We start from the raw sequence: 21577 nt of genomic DNA on the forward strand, positions 1-21577 counted from the left end.
TGGTAGTTGGGGGGAGGAAGCAGCCAGGATCTGGGGGGAAGCTGTGTTCTTCATCGATACTACCTTACACCCTAATTAACCCATCTCCTCTCCTAAACCCCTCTATGAGGGGATCTCCAATGGCCGACACTTGGGCCTTGGGTCTCCACTCTGCACTTCCCCCTTCATTTAATATGATATATATATACATATATACATATACATATATACACATACATACACACACTTATATCGTGGTGTTTGTTTTTTTTTTGCATGATGCCTTATACCTGGTCCCTTGGGCACCTCGTGATCGCACTGGCCGGTGTGCTTCTTCCATGTGGGCTTATTTGCTTCTGAGCTAGCAGCCAGTCCACAGAGAGAACAACATGGCTGGCCCCACTATGAGAAATGATGCCAATCAGTGACTAAGGGCGATACAGGGGACAGCACCGGAGACACAGTGTGGGAATTGCACCTTACCTGATCCCACCACACCGAGGCAAATCACTGGGGGAGTGCAGCGAAACAGCAAGGGAATGGAGTGGCAAGGTTCCCAGGGAATGCTGAAAGTGGATTTTGGGGCCAGGGCGTGGTGCCCCAACAGACTGGACTGGAAAACGCTCCTAAGGGCCAGCAAACGATCCCTGAACTAACTACAAGCTTTTCTCTTGTGAACTGTTTTGTTCTGTTCTTTGTCAGCGGTTTGTTTTTGTTATTTTGTTGTCTGGTTGTATACTGTTGCTTTGTTTTCCTCTGTCTTGTTTTCATGCATGTTAGTGTCTCCACAGGTCTGTCTGAATAGGACAGGCTGGATGAACTATCTGGAGGAAAAACAATGGGACTGACAGTTCCGGGGGGACTTGGGGTGGGGTTTAAGGGGGATAAGGAAGTGGTGTTAACAAACCCAGGGACAAGGGAAAAACATGGGACCCCAAATGGTAGAGAAGGGGGAGTGGCAGGCCTGGTGGGAAATGATCAAGGGTAAGGTTGCTTAGAGAAGAGGTATACTCTAGCCCAGGTGGCGACAAAGCATGGTAGTAGGGCAGGAGGAAAGTCAAGGGAGATGGAGGAAAGAGCTAGGAGTCAAAGGGCATTCATGGAGGTCTAGACAAAGACATGTACATGCAAATATATATAGGAGGATGGGGAAATAGATCTATGTGTCTATATTTATAGGTCAAGTATTAAGATGGCGGAAGGACCTTGGGCCTCTACTCAAACACTCCCTCAATGCATGAATACCTTCTTTTATTAAATTGGAACTCTATGATGCTCACTCTCCCAACACAACGGCTGGAGTCAAAGTGGGTAAACAAGTAAATGTGGTGAAGAAAGCTGATGGTGCCCGGCTATCAAAAGAGATAGTGACTGGGGTCTTAAAGGCTTGAAGATAAACAAGCGGCCCTCTAGCTCAGAAGCAACAATGTCCACATGGAAGAACACACCAGCCTGTGTGATCGAGTGGTCCCAAAGGGATCAGTTACCAGGCATCAAAGAACAAAAAATCATATCATTGACTGCACACCTCCATGATAGGATCGCTGAAGACAAATGGGTGCATAAGCAAATGTGGTGAAGAAAGCTGATGGTGCCCGGCTATCAAAAGAGATAGTGTCTGGGATACCTGATCCTTTCAACAGCTCGTGGTCACACAGGCTGTTGTGTTTCTTCCATGTGGGCTTTGTTGCTTCTGAACTAGATGGCCACTTGTTTAACTTCTAGCCTTTAAGACCGCAGATACTATATCTTTTGATAGCTGGGCACCATCAGCTTTCTTCACCACATTTGCTTATTCACCCGCCTGTCTTCATTGATCATATCAAGGAGGTGAGCACCCATTGATATGATTTTTAGTTCTTTGATGCCTGATAACTGGTCCCTTCTGCACCCTGTGGTAAGACAGGCTGGTATGCTTCTTCCATGTGGGCGTTGATGCTTCTCAGCTAGATGGCTGCTTGTTTATCTTCAAGTCTTTAACACCCCAGATGCTATATCTTTTGATAGCCGGGCACCTCCAGCTTTCTTCACCATATTTGCGTATGCACACATTTTTCTTCAGCAATCGTGTTGGGAAGGTGAGCATCCTGGAATGCCAATTTAATAGAACAAAGTGCTCCTGCATTGAGTAAATGCTTGAGTGGAGGCCCAATGTCCATCTGCTGCCTTAGTACTAAACCTATAAATATATGCACATAGATCTATTTCCCTACACTCGTATAAATATATTAACATGTGTACATTCCAGTCTTTGGACCTTTAGAAATACCCTTTGTCACCTAGTTCTTTCCTCTATTTCCTTTTACTTTCCTTTTGTCCCACTATCATGCTCTGCCTTCATTTGGGTTTCAGTAATTTCTCTCAGTTACCTTGCCCTTGCTGAATCCCTATCAGGCCACTCACACCCTCCTTGCTACTGATTTTGGATCACTTATTACTCCTTTGTCCCTGGGTTGGAAAACACCACCTTCTTGCCCCCTCCTCCCCCTCTCCCACGTCCACCCAGAACCATAGGTCCTGTGGATTTTTCCACCAGACTATTCATCCAGTCTATCTTATCTAGATATTTATGTAGAGATAATTATATGCACCAAAAATCAGGTCATTACAAGATAGGCGATGAGTGAGAACATGGCTATGACAATTAAAAAGGAAACCAATTACACATAGAAGAATAAATTAATTTAAAGGAAAAAAATTAAAAAGAAAGGAAAACCTGTAAATAGATCAAAGTCTGATTTTTGATCTCTAGACGTGTCCTTCAGTGAGGTACAATGGGGTTATATGGTTTGGCCCCAGAGCAGGGGCTCCCTGCTCTGTTCCCATGGTTCCTCTGCCGCATGCTTTTAGTGATTTTCCTCAGTGTCACAGGGTCAGTCTGGGCCAGTCCCAGCCCTAAGTCTCCAGTGTTGTCCCCCTTAGGGCCCTGGGTCATCAAGGGATGGCATGTCTCATAGTGAGATCAGCCATATTGTTCACTCTGTCCATTAGCTGTTCAGAGTCGTGATATCGTCCTCCACGCCTGATGGGCCAGGATGTGCTCCACTCTCCTTCCTCTCCCTTCTTTGCTCCCATTTGCTCTGATCGAACAGGCCCCTCTCCCCTAGCTGCAGCTTCAGTTCTATCCTCTCAAGTAAATTATTCTGGGGTGAGGGGCCATTGTAGCTGGTATGGGGGCCGAGCCATCAGGCCCCTCTACTTGCTTTCCAGTCCTTGCCGGCACACTGCATTCATCTGACACTGGCTTGATATCCTTCTTTCCCTCTCCTGAAGCATTCTTCTTATTACTCTCCAGTGACCATTACTCACTGGTATTAACTTGAACTTTGGTCACAGTTTCAGAAGGGCTGGGCTGTGTGCAGAGTCAGTGCACCTTCAGTCTCTCTCCTCTAATCATTTTCCATTTCCATCTTCAGAGACAAGGTTTCCTCTGATCATGTCTGGCAGGTGGGGAGACACCATGAGCAGGAAGGTGGTTTTCCCAGGGCAAGGCTCATCCATTGCACTGCGGGTGTCCAGACCCCTGCGATTTCCACAAATGCAGGAACATCCACTGCATAATTTGTGGTAGTGGGGGACTGCGTTCCCGCTCTTCCCTGTTTCTCCCAATCCCTGATTACTTTATGTTATATGGACTCAAGGCAGCCCAGTCACATGTTCCATGGCCATATAAGCACCGCCCCTGTAGCCTAAAACTTGACTACTTTCATAAAGGTTTTTTGAAGACTTATTATGTGGCCAGCACCATTGGATCCACCTGACTTTGAACCTACTGGCCTGTGATCTTCCTGTATTCTGCATCATTGTATGTGACTGCGTGAGTCTGAAGAGGGACTTATGGACTAGTGTTAGATTTATACACTAGTATCTGACTTATGGACTTGAATTGCTCTGGGCTGGGATGTCTTCTTGATATATGATTATTTCTTGAAATAAAGCTCTTTCTCACATATATGAGTGTCACTGGATTTGTTTCTCTAGTTAACCCAGCATAATACATTATGGTACATAGGAATGGGGTACTAGAGAAACAAATCATGAAGATGGAGCTTGGAAGCTTGAGTGACCTCTTCCTTGTGATAGTTTTTCTTCTTTGTCTAGCCAAAGGGGAGAGATGGCCATGTGGTTTACTGGATTGCTTTCTGGAAAGGACCCGGGAAGTGAAGGTTTTGATGCCCAGAAGTTGTCTTTGGTCATTTTCTTCTGAATCACAAAAATGAATGTGATGAATGTAAATTTTGAGCTAAGGGGAAAAATTATCCCTTGATCTTCTCTGAGGCCATGCCACTTAGTCAAAATGGTTGACAGAAAGCCAGGCCATGGCTTAATGCAGCCAGAGGCCTAAGGCCACATTGCATATCAATGGGATAGTTCAGATAAGAAAGGATTGAATTAGAACACAATTTAAGAATTGTGTTTAGGATCTGGCTGTACTAGGATTATACTGATTTCTTCCATCGTTACTGATATAATGTGCTATAGAAATGGTTATTGGGAAGTATGCATAGAGAGTTTATAAGCTCACTGCCTTCAGCCATAGTATTAGATCTATTAAATGGGTTAGTAGAAAATGCCTGCAAAGAAATGTTAGAAAAGGTAAGCCCTACCCAGTGCCTTGAGTGCTCAGGATATTTGCATTTGAATAGACTTGCCACTAGCAGAAGGAAAAAATAAAGGAGTCATTTTGCCTTCTTGAATTTTGAATTAGTTGTTTTCCCCTGACCCTGGAAAAAAATTGGAGCCTTGGAGGAGCTCTCTTCTCTGGAATGGAATATTAAAGGAGCCTTGGGAGCTCCCTAGGTGACCACTTGGATCCACTTGTGGAATATCTATATGTTGATCTATATGTTGTCTATATGATGATGCTTTTATTTCTGGGTTTTCAGTTCTTATTCGTTGTTTGAGTATAAGTCATCATATCATGCTGTTTTGGCCACTGTGGCTGTATAGTAGGTTTTAAAGTCAGGCAAAATGAGCCTTCCAACTTTGTCCTTCTTGAGGAGTTCTCTGCTAATTTTGGGCTTATTTCCTATCCATATGATGTTGGTGGTCAGTTTTTCCAATTTTTTGAAGAAGGTAATTGGTATTTGAGTAATGATAACATTAAACTTATATAGTGCCTTGGGTCATATTTACTATATTGAGTCTTCTAATCCTTGAGCATGGGATATTCTTCCATTTGTGGAGGTTGCTTTTCGTTTTCTGTACTAGGGTTCTGTAATTTTCCTTGTATAAATCTCTTCTGGTTTATTTTGGTTAGGTATATCCCTAGATGTTTCCATTTGTTCTTGGCTATTGTATAGGTACTACCTTCTTGATCTACTCTTCCATGGTCATGCCTGATATATATAGCAAAGTAATAGACTTCTGTTTGGTGATCTTGTATCCTGCCACATTTCCATATTCCTCTCACTGTTAGTACTTCTGTTGTGGGGCTTTTGGGATTTTCAATTTATAGGATTATGTCATCTGCAAATAGTGATACTTTCACCTCCACCTCTCCCAGTTGGATAACTTTAACACATTCCACTGTCTTATGTTGTTAGCTAGGCCCGCCAATACAATGTTGAATAGAAGTTGGGACAAGGGGTATCCTTGTCCCTTCCCCTTTTTCAGTGGGATTTTTTTCATCTTTTCTCCATTGACTATTTTGTTGGCTGTTAATGTTCACAGAAAGCTTGTATTAACTTGAGGAATTTTCCTTCCATGCCTATCTTCTTGAGTGTCTTAATTAGGAATGAATGCTAGATGTTATCAAAGGTTTTTTTGCATCTATGGACATTGTCATGTGACTCATAAATTTTCTTCTCAATGTTGTGTATAATATTGATAGATTGATAAATTTTCCTTGTCCTAGAACATTGTGACCTTGCCATCTATTTTGATAGATACTTTGGCAGGGTAAAGGATTGTCAGGCAGTTTTTTTTTTTCTTTCAGCTTTTGGAAGATGTTATTATACTCTCTCCTCCTCTTCTTAGTTTCTGCTGATAGATCTGAGCATATTCTTGCCTGAATACCATTGTATGTGAACACCTTTCTTTCCTTGCTACTCTTAAATTTTTATCTTTTTCCTCCGATTTGGATAATTTAACTATTATATTTCTTCCTGATTTCTACCTGGAGTTTAGTCTTATTGGTATCCTCTCTGATTCCTGTATGAGTGTCTGATTTTCTTTCATTAAAGCAGGAACTTTGCTTTCAGAAATTCCCTCACTAACCTCCCTGGCAATCTAATTATGTCAGTAGTTTTGTACCCAAAGTGGTACATTGTTTTACATAAAATTTGTTGTTTTATATTGTAGGCCTGTAATTCTCTAGAAATTACTCATTTTAACTTCTCTAGTAGACATTCCAGGTCTGATAAACTTTAATACACAGTTAACATTTACCCTGAGACACACTTGGGATTATCGGCAGAGAGGCTAATTTAGCTGTTGACTTCTTCATTGTGTCTTGTTCTGGTAGATCAGTTATTCAAATATTTTGCCTCTTCATAGCATCTGTCATTGATCTCTGGTTTTCTTCCACCTCTTTGATTATCTGGTTTGACTGCCTTTCCCTTTCATTGCTGTCTGCCTGATTGTCCTTGAAATCACTGGTATGATTCTCTTCCACTTTTAGTCATTTTTTGCGATTTATGATCTTGTGTTATCATCCATTAGCTCTTGTATTTCTTGTAATTCCCTGTGGTGCATGGACTTCATCCCCTCTCTGGTGGACTTCATCTCCCCTATCATTACCTTGTTATTCTACACTGGATGAAGTGAATTCTCCCTAAGCAACAGGTATTTCGGGGAAACTTACCATTTATGAAACAAATAACAATTTGAGAGTAAATATAAAAACACAAACACCTATTGTTACTTGGGTACCAGTTGTATATGAGCAGGTTTTTCCCAAACAGAATGTGTTTAACATGCCATGCTAATTAGTGGATGTCCATAGACAAGTTTTCTCAGTAACATACTTTCTTTTGTCTTGTTTGGATGCCTTACAAAAGAAAGGTCCCACCAAAAATGTGGCTTCAGAGGGCATTGTTAAATGTATATCCATCTATCTGTCTATTATCTATATAAGCAGAAAGGTTAACTCAGAGAGTTATGGTGAATGGCTTGGGCGTATCTCAAAAGAGTAATCTTGATTAATTCTCTCAAAGGACACATGAATTTTATGGGTGCTTATTAGAAAAAAGTTTTATGGAAATCAAAATTCTCATTGGTGAGCAAAGTGGAGGAAAGTTTTCCCAAGGGATTTTTTCCCCTCATCATAACAGTGTAACTGCTCATTCTTTAAGGGTAACAAGGACTATCGTGTGAGAATTTTATTGGAAAAGCAAACTCCATCCCCAAATACCCCTGATTTTGCCTCTTCAAACTTCTTTGTGTTCCCCAAACTCAAAGAACACTGAAAAGGAAAAATATTTGAGTCCCTTCTGGGACTGAGTTTTGGCATGGTGTATATCAGGATGTAGATTACTTTGGAGAAGGGTGAGAAAAAATGGAAACACTCCTTTCACAAGTGCATAGATCTAAATGGAGGATATGTTCAGAAATAATAGCTTCACAATTAAATAGTTAAAAACATAGATTTGTTTGATTTTTTTGTAGCAATTCTTCTTTTACTTACCATATATATATACATATATACAGATATAAAAATCTTAAATATATATACCATATATGTGTGTGTTAGTTACTTTAGAGAAACAAACCCACAGAAACTCATGTATGAGAGAGAGTTTTATATAAAGGTTAAGTGCACATCAATAAAACATCCCAACCCAGTGCTGCCAAGCCCACAAGTCCAACATTAACCCATATATCCACCACCAATCCACAAAGTCCTTTTCCATCTCACAATGATGCCGATTTCAGGAAGATAGTCGAGTCAGTGAATGTGTAAGCATTTCAGCATTGGCAGGGTCTCCCCATGGCTGCCTCAGCACCCAAGCCTTCATTGGGGTAGGTCCATGTGGCTTCTCCTCGGGGATATCTTGCAGGAAGTGAGCCTTGCTAGCAGAAGCAGGGAACTGGCTAAGGCAGCTGCACCCTCGTCTGACCATCACGAAGCAAGAGACCCGATAACTAGAAAGGTGAGGCTCACCGAGCCATTTATCCCTCCACCCTTCAATTAACCCCACATGTGTTTATCGGCCAGGTTGGCAAAATAAACTAACTCAAAGTGGTATATATTTTTATATTGAATTTAATATGTAAGTCAATAGTAAGTCAAAAAGAATTGCTAATAGTCATAATACATATATATCATATATCATCTATTTGGTATATATATTCAATTTAAGATGTATGTTTACATACGTTAACCATAATTAAGGCTACAGGAATTGATGGAATACACACTGAAATATTTCAACAAACTGAAAAAATACTGGAAGCACTCACTCATCCATACAAGGAGATTTGGAAGATGGCTAACTGCTTGGCTGACTGACTAGAAGAGATCAATATTTGTGTTTATTACAAAGAAACATGACTCAACAGAATGCTGAAGCTACAGAACAATATCACTGATATTGCACACATGTCAAGCTTTACTTTAGACCACCCCACAAGATTGCAGCAGTGCATTAACAGGAAACTGCCAGGAGTGTGGGCTGGATTCAGAAGGGGACTTGAAAATGAGGGATATCATTGTTGGTATCAGATAAATCTTGCCTCAGAGAATATCAGGAAGATGTTTATTTATATTTCATTAGAAAAGCTAATGGATAACTTTGAGATGAATGGTGATTCTAGAATATTTCTTTGTGCTCATTTGGAACTTGTACATGGAGCACGAGGCAGTGGTGAGATCACAATAAGGACACACTGCATGATTTAAAGTCAGGAAAGGTGTTCCCCAGGCTTGTATTCTCTCACCATACTTGTTTAATGTGTAATCTGGGGAAATCATTGGAGAAGTTGGGTTATATGAAGAAGAATTTGGCATCAGGGTTGGAGGAAGGCTCCCCTATCAAGGCTCCTGATATACACACATCTACAGAAACACACACACATTTATATCTTAAATTATTTTTAGCCAAGTGGGCTTAGACTGACTTGGGGTAAATTCCAGAGGTTGTTTTCAGATTCAAATTGTTCTTCAATTACATGGTTTTGTCATGACAGAACTAGTATCAATTGCTTGAAAATACAAGTTGAATGCTATGGGATTAGGATAACAGGAATCTGTGCCAAGCAATGGAATTTACTGAGTTATCTGTGAGATGGTTCAGATGGACTGTTTAATATTCTATTTAATATTCTATTCTATAAGTATTCTATTCTGTTTAATATTCTATTTAATATTTAATATTCTATTATATTCCATTCAATTAAAAAATTCTCTTGTTGGCCTATTCTGTGTGCTGCAAAACATCCATGTAATTCATAACATTTTTATCATAAGCAAAATTGAAGCCTTGTGGAAGCTATAATAATTACTGTCATACTTATCACCTATCTTCTATCTCTATCTATTATTTATATTTTTGCACATATACAAATACACATACACACATGAATGTACAAACAAAGAAGTTACAGATAAAAGATTATTAAAGACTAATTATGTGAAGGAAATAAGAGATAAAATTGTTTTAGAGTGATCATGAAAACTTTAATAAGGAAGATCATTAAAGATGAATTTTGATACATATGTAGAATTTTAAGATGGTAAAGTAGGAGCCAAGGTTGACTTTCAGTCAACAATCAAACCCAGCAATAGGGAAGTTATATACATATATATTTATATATGAAGGAACAGTTAGTAAATTATTTCATTTTTTCTTTTTCTTATACTGAGCACTTATGTACTGAGAGATTAACTTTTGAAGGAATACTGGGCCCAATTTTTAACTACTATGGAAAGGATTGTATGAAGAACATTTTCCAGGTGTGTTTATTTGTTAATTCTAAAATTTTAATAGAACTGAACATTTAAAATATTTAAAAGTAAATGAATTTTTAGTAGAAATAGCATAGAGAGTTAATCAGCTACTTGAATTGAGTGGCTGAGAGGTAGTAAGAATAGGAATTAATATTTTAGTGGTGGAAAATGAAATATTATCTTAGAAAGCATAATTGTACTCTTCAGCTGTTTGAATTAGTTGATGCCTAGTTCTACCCATATCAGCTCGATTTGTGATAAATATTAACTGCTTTGTAAATAAAAAGGTATTGGTGGGAGCAGAGCTTGTTAAATATGAGTACCTTTGGAACATATGAGCTTAAGCATAGCTTTTTGAATCTGCTTTGTTTTCACACTATAGATGATAGGGTTCATCACAGGAGGGATCAGCAAGTATATATTGGCAATGAGGGTGGGTACATAGGGTGGGGCACGTTTACCAAACCTGTGAACAAAAGACAGGCTGATCAAAGGGATGTAGAAGATAGCCACAGCAGTGATATGTGAGATGCAGGTGCTAAAGGCCTTTTTCCTTTCTTGTGGGGACGCGATGCTGAGAACTGAGCGAATAATCAGGATGTAAGAGAGCAAGATAAAAATGGAGTCCACTCCAGCAGTCGAGATAATTGCAGTTAGTCCAAATGCACTGTTGATCTTTGTGTCTGAACATGAAAGCTTCATCACATCTGGGTGGAAGCAGTAGGAATGGTGGAGCACATGGCTGCGGCAGAATGAGAGACGCGTAAGGAGCAAGACTAATGGGGTCAGAATCACAGTCCCCCTGGTAATGACCGCCAGGCCAATCTGTGCAATCCTGGCCGGAGTTAGGATGGTAGCATATCTTAGAGGGTTAGAAATGGCCACAAACCGATCAAAGGCCATAGCCAAGAGCACTGAGGATTCCATGAAAGTGAACAGGTGAATGAAGAACATCTGGGATAAGCAAGCTTTGAAGCTGATCTCTCGAATATTGAGCCAGAATATTCCCATCACTGTAATCAAGGTAGAGATGCACAAGCCAATGTCAGTAGTAGACAGCATGGAGAGGAAATAGTACATGGGCTCATGAAGGCTGGCCTCAGTGAAGACTACAAACAGGATCAAGGTGTTCCCTGAAAGGGCCGTTAAATAGAGGCAGCAGAAGGGGATGGAGATCCAGACATGAGCCCATTCAAGTCCAGGGACCCCCGTCAGGAGGAAAGTGGGAGAGGTGGAATTACTGAAAATTGACATTATGGTTTTCAGAACAAAATTTTCTTGTAAGATCTTGATTTTCTAAAATTAAGAATTAAAAATTTTAGTTGCAGTTAAATATACATTTTATAAAATAAAAAGTTATAATATAGTTCAGTAAAATTTTGCATTTGTATGTATGCATGTAAGCACTTCCCAGAACATTGTTAGCAAGCCAAAAGATTTCCTAATTCTTGTCAATGTACTCTCTAATAGTATCTAATATTCTGATTTCTGTTACCAGGATGAATTTCACCTATTCTTAATCCTTGCATACAAGGAATGAGAACATATATGTAAACTGCCACTGCTGTGCTTTGACCTCTTCTAGAGTTATTTGGACATATTATATTGCACGAATTATCAGATCATGTCCCATAGAGTGCCCTGACTATTATACACATGTTATTTCATTAGAGTTTCATTAGAAATCTACAGATAGGTATTATTATTATTACAGATTACATGTTGATGCATAAATTTAACAGTTTAGGTAAATTCCTTTAGATCATAATACCTGAGTGAGGTGAAGCATGGAATCAAACAGAGAAAAGAAAAACTAATTTAGAGCTCCTGTTAATAGAAACTACACTACATTTTAATTCAACTTCAATCATTAATAGTTTGAAATTGTATCAGTATATAAAACAAATATGAGAGAGATCTATAAATATCTTAATCTATATAAATTCTTAATAGTTTATACTTGAAATAATTTTATTTCATGATCATATATGCATTGGATGATGTGGATATAAATCAAGACTTACTCTTAGCAAATAATAAGCTCTTACACATATTACTGGTAACTATAATCCTAATTTATCAATGGTAGAAATAATATTTATTGAAAAATACAGCAGGTTGAACATTAGTTTGCTATTTCCTGAATATGTCTATTTGTATACACTTTCAATTCTATATACAATGAGCATTCTATATACAATAAGCATTCTATATACAATGGATTATATTTAAATTTTTTACTACTTTCGAGTATTTATTTTTATTTCAGAATCTCAAAATTATTAAATCCTAATATATTATTATTTTGTTTCTCTAGTTTGATTTTTCAAAGCCAAATGAAACCCAACAAGACATCTAACATGCATCAAAATCCAATCTTCCATGGTTCCCCAGTAATTTGTCGAATTATATTTTCCCTCTTCAATTGTTAGCTCTACAGATCTATGTTAGCACCCTGGGTCAGACAAAGCAAGAAATCCAGATCTACTCTTATTTGTCACCTACTAATCACCAATTTTCTCTCTCTTCCGTAATTCTTTTAATTCACATTCCATATTGTCATCAGAATTTTCTTTCTAAGATTTACAAATGACCTCCTGTTGAAAGAAATTTTTTTCAGCACTACCTGATTTATACCCTATCATTCACACAACCTATTAAATGATCAACACAATTAAGGGAATAAAGAGAGAAAGGACTATAAGTAATCATAGTAAATCTGATAGCCTAAAAGTAGACATTTTGGATGTGGATTAAGTATACCTAAATATGGGGAATGACAATGGACTGAAACAAAAGACAGGACATGCCCTTATTCCATTTCTGTAGTTCAATTCTGGGAATTCAAGAGTCAGGACCAAACTGAAAAGTGGCCAGTAGGCATATCTCTTTCTTTAGGATTTTAATTTATAGGTGACTTAAAATGTTATCCTGGACCCATATATCTTATTTTATTAAAAATAAGAAAAACAACGATCCTGGATGGCTTGTTGACATACAGTGAATTTTTAAATGAATATTTACCCAAATAAATTTTTATCAGAATTATTTGAGAAAATTATTATATTCTGTAAATGGTATATTTTTGAAACTCTGTGTTTTCAAAAGGGCAGAAAATTAACTACTGTTGCTAAGTATGGGTGCTATGAGTTAAACTGTGAATGTGTAAACTATTAGGTAAGCCCTTTAGTCAAACTGAAATTCTGAAAACTGGGAACTAGGCTAGAAATTTTGCACAGAGTATTAATAAACATTGAGAGAAGATACACAAGTAAGTTATATATATCTACATATACAGTTTTTGAATGAAAATTTAGATGGATCTTGTTTTAGGCTAAGAAGAATAAAAAGGAAAAGAAAATAATCAAAATCAATGCAGTACAGTGACTTTAAAATATTGCAAAAAAAGAAAGAAAAATATCTGTAAGATAGGGATGAGTCAATGAGAATAGGTGATAACACCCATAGATCACATAGCACCTTGCTTATCATTTAATAAAGACTTAGTAAATACTAATAACTGTCATCTTCATTAGTTTATTAAAGCTTATCAAGAAAGAAGATAAAATATTACTATAATTTAGCAATACACAAATTTTGACATAATAAAGCATTACAAAAATATATGTGGAAGGATAGGGCAAAAATGACTTAGTAAAATATAACTAAAGTCCATATTAGAAATAATCTAAAGCTAGCCTGGATTTGGTATATGTTGGGACCAGACAACCAGGAAACTGATACTCTTTCTGTGTTCTTCTCCCAATCAAAGAACTCAAAACAAATCTTAAATGTAATGGTAAAATATGTCACTGTGCAATTGGACATGAATTGGAAATATGCCTAAGGGTTTTAGAAAAAGGATTTAGAATAAGAGGGCAAGAGGATCCAGCTACATCCAGATCCCAAGAAATATACATTATGAAAACAAAGTATACAGAAAGGAATATGCACTTTGATTTTCTATATTATTAGAAACCCTTTATGTAAAGAAAGGCCTAGTGCTAGATGCTGCAGCATAGAAAATTGCCAGTAGATGATGATTTTTGGCAAAGCAAGGATGCCAACAGCATCTTTCAAATGTGTCAAACATGTTCATGATTGGAACACTATGCAAATTGATGGATTTAATTTATCCCTTTCCAGAGAAGAATGTCTGTGGAACTTTGCAGAGCTAATCAGCTCCATGGGGGGTTAGGCATCAGCTCTATTTATGAACTCCTTTATCTGAGGCCCAGAGGACTTAAGATTTGACCTAAAGTCACATTTAAGATTTGACAAGAAGTGGGCTGATTGGGAGGTAGCGAACACAGAAAGGGTATAAGTCCCCTTACTGTCTTTTCCACCTAATACCAAACCCAGGCTAGCTTTAGAATATTTTCAGTGTGGACTTTCGTTATATTTTTGTAAGTCTTTCTTCCCTCTATCCTGCTGGCCTTCAGTACTAAGGACTGTACTAATATGAGTGAGATCTGAGGTTGGTTAAATGTTGGATGATAAAAAAAGAATTAATTTAATGTTCTCAACTAGAGAGAGGAATAATTAATATAGAGCCAGTTACTTTGCTAAATATCTTTATATATATGTTTAATATATAGTATATATCAATAAGTGGCTTTATTTTCACAGTAAGATTATCAAGCAGAAGAGCCCTGTGATGTAGTTGAACTGCTCACTGCAAAAGCAGAGGTTTAAACACACCAGTTGCACTCTGGGAGGAAGACGAGGCTCTCTACTCTTGTAAAGTTTTACAGGTTCTGAAACTCCAATGGACAGTTCAACAGTTAGGATTATGAGTCAGAATCACCTTGATGGCAGAGTAGTGGTAGTATTAGCAAACAGTGACTAACAACCCATTTTCAGAGTGATGGGCTTATGTGTTCAGCTTCCCCTATATGTATGACAATGTGTGACCTCAGGTCTGCTGAACACTAAAACTGTGGTTATGTTACTGCGCCATATTGCTTGTAGACATAGTTAAGAGTTAACTACTAAACTAAATAAAATATTTAGATAGCTGTATATCTAAAAGCTTAATATCACCAATTTGTTGAACTATATACAACTAATTAATTAGAGGTTGTATTAGTGACTATATTTTTGGATTTGGTATTTAAGGAGTCATAAAGTGATGGATATATTTCAGAAGCACAATTTTTGCTATGATTTACTAAATTGAGGAAAACAGAACATCTGTAAGGTACTTAGAGTTTCTGAATAACTAGAGTCACATACAAGAACAAAACAATGCAAGTAAGTATAAGTAGGAACTCTGTCTTGAAGAAGATCTTACCTTTGAAAATGTGGGGGATTAGAGATGAAACAATAGAGATGTTGATAGAGCAATGCCCAGACACTAGGTGAATTCTTTTCTTTAACTTCCCTTCCAAGAAGATCTTCCTTATGTTTATCTAAGCAAAATGACTTCTGGTACATTGAAAGCCAGCAGGCACATTTTATTATAGACACAGCAAGTACTATTCCTTAGAGCAGCTGGAATACACCTTCAGACAGGAAGGAGAGCTGCTCTTACCTTACATAGAGTGGGATGTGTGAGGGTAATCCCTCAACCCATGTGAGTGGAGAATTTTTATAAGGAACTTTGCTCGTGCAATCACTTAACAGCTGGAGCAAATGTACCTGTGGGATTCTCTGTGCCATCTGTGTGCTGTACATCACTGGCCCCTAGGTAATTAGTTGACATCTGGAAAGGTGGATACCTAGACCAATAAAAAAGATCCAAATGAGGGGAAAATTTTTGACACATTGGTTATGCTTCTATATTTTAATTAATACAGAATTGAATCATTATTTTGAAAATTGTTTATCTTTAGATTTTACTCTGCTATATACTCTTGTAAAATATTATTAAATTAATTTTTGTATAAAAATATTTTACAATAAACAGATACCAAAATGAAAAGAAGAAAGTAGTTTAATAGAATTACAAAGTCAAGACCTCTAAGGGTAACTTTCAATAAAAGAAGAAAGATTTGCCAACATAGGAATTTAAATGGAGACAACCTGTAGGGGGAACAAACCCGGTTGCTTTTCAAGGATTATATGCAACATTTGTGTGGTGAATAAGGACCTCAAGTGACAAAAAATGCTTCACTACTTACATAATGTGGTGGCTCAAACCTACCAGTGATGCTGTGAAAGAAAGTCTTGTCAACGAGCTTCATTAAAAATCACAGTGAAGAAAATTCCAGGGACCAGTTCTACTGTGTAACGCATGAGGTCACCATGTGTGAGAATTTAATGAATACTTAATGTTTTATTTTGCTTTGTATAGTAATTAATGTGTTCTATATGTTTTTCAGGTGCATTATTCAATCTAATCCTATTTGTTCAATGAAAACAATGCTTGTTTTTCCCTGATCAATCCAAAATCAAAGGCCCTGCCATAAAGTCAATTCAAATTCGTAACAAACCTACATAACGTTTTAGAGGCTGCAACTTTATGGGAGCAGACAACCTCATCTTTGACCTGCAGGGTGGCTGGTGGGTTAGAATCACTGACTTTGGGTTGGAATCACCTAACCAGCAAAGCTACCAGGGCTCCATTTACCTGACATATACTTTAAAAAACAACTGAAACATAGCGCTTGATCCGTAATCAATGGTCAATAAATGTTGATTGAATTAATGCATTCTCCAACCCTGAGGATCTGTTTTATAGTCTGTAAGATAAAAGCTACAAAACAAGGAAAGTAGGAATCAGCATATCCACCTCTATGTAGAGTGACTCATATGGTCTGTAGAGGACAGAGTAATATGACCCCCCTGGCTTTTAGACTGTCAATCTGTGTAGGAGCATAGAACCTCCTCTTTCTCCCATGGAACTGCTGGTTTTGAACTGCAGACCTCACAGACAGCAGTGCAAACAGTAATCCATTACACCACCAAAGCTCCTGAGTCAGATTTGACTTGATAGTAGTGAGTATGAAAGTCTATGTGACCTGATAGTAAACTAGTTAGTTAACAGTTTTATTAATTTTGGTATTCCTCATGCTGCTTCCTCCTTGGACTAAGACTTGATTTGTGAGAGCTCCCTATTGATTATTGCTGTATCTGTTTATGATTTATCATCAGCAAAATTTGTTTACATGGGGTATTAACTATATTGTTCAATAATTGCCTCATTGTATAGAGACAATTTTCTTAAGAAGAGAAGCAAATATGGCTCTCATTCAGTCAGCTGCCCAGATAGCTGCCTCTGAATTTCTTGGCACAGAGCCTTGAGGGCTCTGCTAGTGGAAACACATCTATTGGTACCCCACCGAGCTTAGAGCCTTGTCTTCTGCCAACACTTTAGTTCATCTTGGACATCTTTCTGTTGGACAACTGGTTCTTGGTCATCTGTTACCGTGATATGAGTGGATGTTGACCACTTCTTTGTGGCATAGTGATTTTTGTGTTCTTTCCACAATTATTGATATTTCATGCATCATTCAATATTTTACTTCAACATTGCAACTTGTACGTTGGAGTTTTTATTTCCTTCAGTCTAAGAAATGCTGCCATCTTCCTTTATTGTTTTTCTAATTCCAAATCCATATGAAGTTCATTATAATTCTTTACTGGGTCTACTCCAACTTCCTTCTTAAATTTTCTCTTCATTCTTCTGCTTTATTGTTTCATCCATTCACTTCAGCTGCTTTACACCTACATACAAGAGTAAGTTTAAGAGTCTCTTAATTCCATTTCTGTCTTTTCTATATTGACTATTTTTCAAAATCATCATTCGGTTTCTTCATATGTGAACTTTACATTATCCTATAACTCCTTTGACCTTGGGATATGGATATTAAATACATCAAATACAATCTTGAGATAACATATAAATTTAGATGGGATAGACTTGAGGCTATGTATGTAGATTAATTTTAATTTTGGGGAGTTTCAACTTCAACTTGTCACAGTTGGCCCCTGGTCTTATTTAGGTGACAATATTGAGCCCCTCCATTACTTCTTCTCACAAATGTAACATATTTGATTCCTATGAATTTCATCTGTTGAAATCAATGTGTATCATCACCCCTTATGCTGTTGAAAAAGGTATCTGAAATGAATACATCATTGGTCTTGCAAAAATTCTGTCATGTGATTTTCAGCTTTGTTTCTATCACCAGCTTCCTATTTTCCAGTCACTAATCCATTGCTTTGTTTCCAATGTTCACATTCGTGCACCACTAATTGTCAAGGCATCCTGATTGCATATTTAATCAATTTCAGACTGTAGAAGAGAGGAGAATTCTTCAATTTTCCATCATTGGCATTGCTGATGATTGTAAAGTTGAGTAACAGGTGCATTGACTGGACTCTTGGTAAGCATATGGGTATTATCTAACCACACACAGCATTTTACTTCAAGAAAGAGCTTGAAAAGTTCTTTTTAAAATGTTCTTTTTGATGATGAAGGAGGCCATAAAGCCACCCCATGGAGTTGATTCAGACTCATAAAAACAAAATGTCACTGCTCTACAGGACAGCGTGGAACTGCCCCTGAAGGTTCTTGCTCTTTATTATGGTGACAGATAGCCTCATCTTCCTCCTTCCGACCAGCTACTGACTGGAAGGAAATGTATCACCTTCCCGGCTATGTGTTTACTCTTTGTAATGTTACATATCTGCTCTGGATTCATTTACTTAGTAACTTTGTGGTTATTGGTACTTTTGCTTGTAGCAGGTTCGCTGAAAAACTTTAAAACTAGTGATATGTCAACTTACTGTCAGTCATTTCATCCCTTGTGTAAAGACCACTGCCTTAAACACTTATGTTATTATCAAATGTTCTTAATGTACACTGTCGGGTAAAAAGTGATATGAGAACTTGGCGGTTGTTCTTTAGCAAAAATACTTCCTCTTTTCTGATAATTGTCCCAAACATAGAGGTTAGTATCCTATACTAGAGTCATCTTATATGAACCTGATTGACAAGTCCTAGAGACTTTGATATCAGATAAAAGTAGAAGTAATCATATATTTTATGAGAATGGCATAAATGTATTTTGAAATAATTTTTAATTTACAGAAAAGCTGAAAAAATAATACAGTATTTTGTATTATTTACCCTAATGCCTATCTCATCTTTTGGGTGTTTAGAAATTCCCTGGAGATATAGTAATATTTCAAAAAATGCGCTGACTGAGGCTGTGAAACTGCTCCCGGGTACTTGCTTGGATCCTCCTTCGAGTGTCTTATGTTATTTTTTTCTCTTTTGTTTCATTCATTAGATAGAGGCGATGGCAATTCAAACATTCCCTCAATATCTGATCTTGTGGAGACCAATAGCGCTGCTGATGCTCTCTAAAATGCATCAGCACAGTCCTCTGAGATGTGTTTCCCACGGGCTGCTTCCAGAAAAGGACTGGGTCGGGTGTGGAAACCAGGCGGTTACACTCTTAAAGGCGCAGGGCTCGTGTTTGGTTGCAGTCTAGGTAGCAGGCTCTGGGCTTCTCAGTGCGGAGATTTGTTTTCTATCATGCTGCGTTGATTCCAGCTTATAAAAACTCAATATGACGGGCAGAACTGCCTCGTGGAGCAGTTCTTTAACAAAGCAGATTAATGTTTTTTCTCCTAAGTAAACTGGCTTCCATCTCTAGAAACCCATTATTCTGCCTATCACAGATATGAACGATAATTTCATTCAATTCATTAGTGTAGCCTCTGCCCAAACCAGACAGATCAGAGGAGGTGGAAATGAGCTTTTGTAAATCTATAAAAGTTGATATTCCTTCTTTTTAAGAACAAATACACTATTTCCAATTTTTCTAGATTCATACTTCATATATTAATTATTTTTATTCTTAATGATGTTTGAAATGGTTTATTCTCAATTTGAGTGACTGCATATCAGTCGATGCAAGTTCTAAAAGCTTACCTACATCCACCTCATTAAGGTCAACTCGACATTAAGGAGCTCTTCTGAGTCTTCAGTTGTATTTTGAAAGGCTTACAACCTAAAGGGCTCAATTTTCAGCCTTATATTATCTATTTTTGTGTTGATATTCACAAGGGTTTCATTGTCACTTGTTAGAAAGAAAATCCCTGGTCCTTTTTCCTACTCTTTTTTAGTCTGCAGAGCTATCAGAACTTTTCTCCTCAGGGTGACCCAGTGATTTGTAACACCAGTGGGATAGCTTCCTGCCTCAGAGAAACACCTAAGCCTTCACAGGACAACAGACTTACAACTGAGTAGTGAGCATTCATCTTGTGCCTTAGTTTGTACAAGGACATTGTGGTTTTCCAATCTTCTTGCTTGCTTACTCAGTCCTAGGTAGAATGATTTCCTTATTATTTGTGGGATTTTTTTTTCAGCACACTCATTTTAGAGCATAGTTTTTTGTGAGACTTCAGCACCTTAAGTACCTCGAAGTAAAAATTGTCTTCTGTGTTAGGCAGCGTTCTCTAAAGAAACAAATGCAGGAAACAGGAATCTAACAGCTAATTAGTCCACACAGCAGTACAGAGGGCTCAATCCAACTCACTTTCACGGAACAGTTAGTATACTGGAAGGCCTTCAAGTCACATGGGCTGCTGGGTCCAAGGTCAAGGAAGCAGACAATTGAGGTCTCCCTTAGGCAAGCAGGCAGAGTCTGCCTGCAGGCAGCAAACAGCAGGGTGGGGTCAGCAATAGTCAGTATCTTGGGGGGTAAACCAGTCTGTATGGGTTATTGAACTCAAGCAATGCAAGGGGATTGGATCCACCAGCCTCAAGTTCAAGCAATGTGTGCATCGGCAGTGTGAGGAAGCAGACCTCAAAAGAGCCTCAAGCTCTAGCAACACAATCCACCATGGGTTGACGTGGCCCACAGGTAGTGTAGCACACAGGTTGAGGCAGAAGACTAGCTAAAGCAGCAGAATGCTGGTCAGATCACCAGAGATGCAAGAGAGAAGAACATGAGCTTTGCAGAGTCATCAGTCTCTTTTCCTTCCCATCCACCTGTGATCTGACTAATCCTGCTATTCCTATTGCTGGGTTGCCACAATAAACCTATCGCATCTTCTTTCGTGTTCTAGTTTTCCAAAGATTCAAGTAGTTAACAGTAATGTATAATCATTAGAATAACATCCCCACATTTAAATTTCAACATCCCCACATTTAAATTTCAACAAGCAAAGTCAAATTTCTAAGGTAACTGCACAAATAAAAAAAAAATTTTAACTACTAGCACTGGTCTAACAGAAGATGTTCTATAAGCAAATAATGTTTATTGTGTAGGCTCATAGCTAGACAAAAACCTGAAAATTTTAGTGTGTTTTCAGATTTCACGGTAAGCCCAGATAAGAACCATTAAAAATTCAGGAGAGTATTAGGTGGAAAGTAAAATGATTAGATAATGCCTTTCACACTCCCCTGAAGAGTTGCTTCCAAGCTATTATTTCCCTCCATGTCCCTTTATTGACAGGATACCCAAGGCTTTATTTGTTCCACATGGCAAAATAAACAAGGGTAAAATTGTACTCCTCTACATTATCCATGATAACACTTGAGGAGTTGTTTTTATAATTGTTTGCCCAGGACTTCAGTTCACATAGTAGGCTGTAAGCTCCTAGAGTGCAAACGAATGTATTTTTATGATTAAAATTTTTTTTCTTCTGCTTCATATGAGCTAGTTGTATTTGGGGGTGTGCTGGTAAATAAAATGCATTGTGGGAAAAGCTTACACCTATTGTGCTTGCAATTTCTTAATATGCAAACAT

At 37.8% G+C, this 21577-nt stretch overlaps 1 protein-coding gene and 1 non-coding gene across 2 annotated transcripts; one reads left to right on the forward strand and one right to left on the reverse strand.

The window, feature by feature from the left end:
• The first annotated feature begins 3411 nt into the window (after positions 1–3411).
• On the forward strand, positions 3412–3578 carry LOC142447358 (U1 spliceosomal RNA). The gene has a single exon (XR_012784096.1). It is a non-coding gene; the product is annotated as a U1 spliceosomal RNA (small nuclear RNA).
• A 6599-nt stretch (positions 3579–10177) lies between these two features.
• Positions 10178–11122, reverse strand: LOC142446890 (olfactory receptor OR51C1-like). Its single transcript, XM_075548624.1, has one exon. It carries the CDS (start codon positions 11120–11122, stop codon positions 10178–10180), a length of 945 nt encoding a protein of 314 aa, XP_075404739.1.
• Positions 11123–21577: the final 10455 nt, after the last annotated feature.

The sequence above is a fragment of the Tenrec ecaudatus genome, chromosome 4 (genome assembly GCF_050624435.1).
Source record: "Tenrec ecaudatus isolate mTenEca1 chromosome 4, mTenEca1.hap1, whole genome shotgun sequence".
NCBI classification, from domain to species: Eukaryota; Metazoa; Chordata; class Mammalia; order Afrosoricida; family Tenrecidae; genus Tenrec; species Tenrec ecaudatus.

Coding starts and splice junctions, on each gene's coding strand:
- LOC142446890 (XM_075548624.1), bottom strand. CDS start 11,122: ATGTCAATTTTCAGTAATTCCACCTCTCCCACTTTCCTCCTGACGGGG.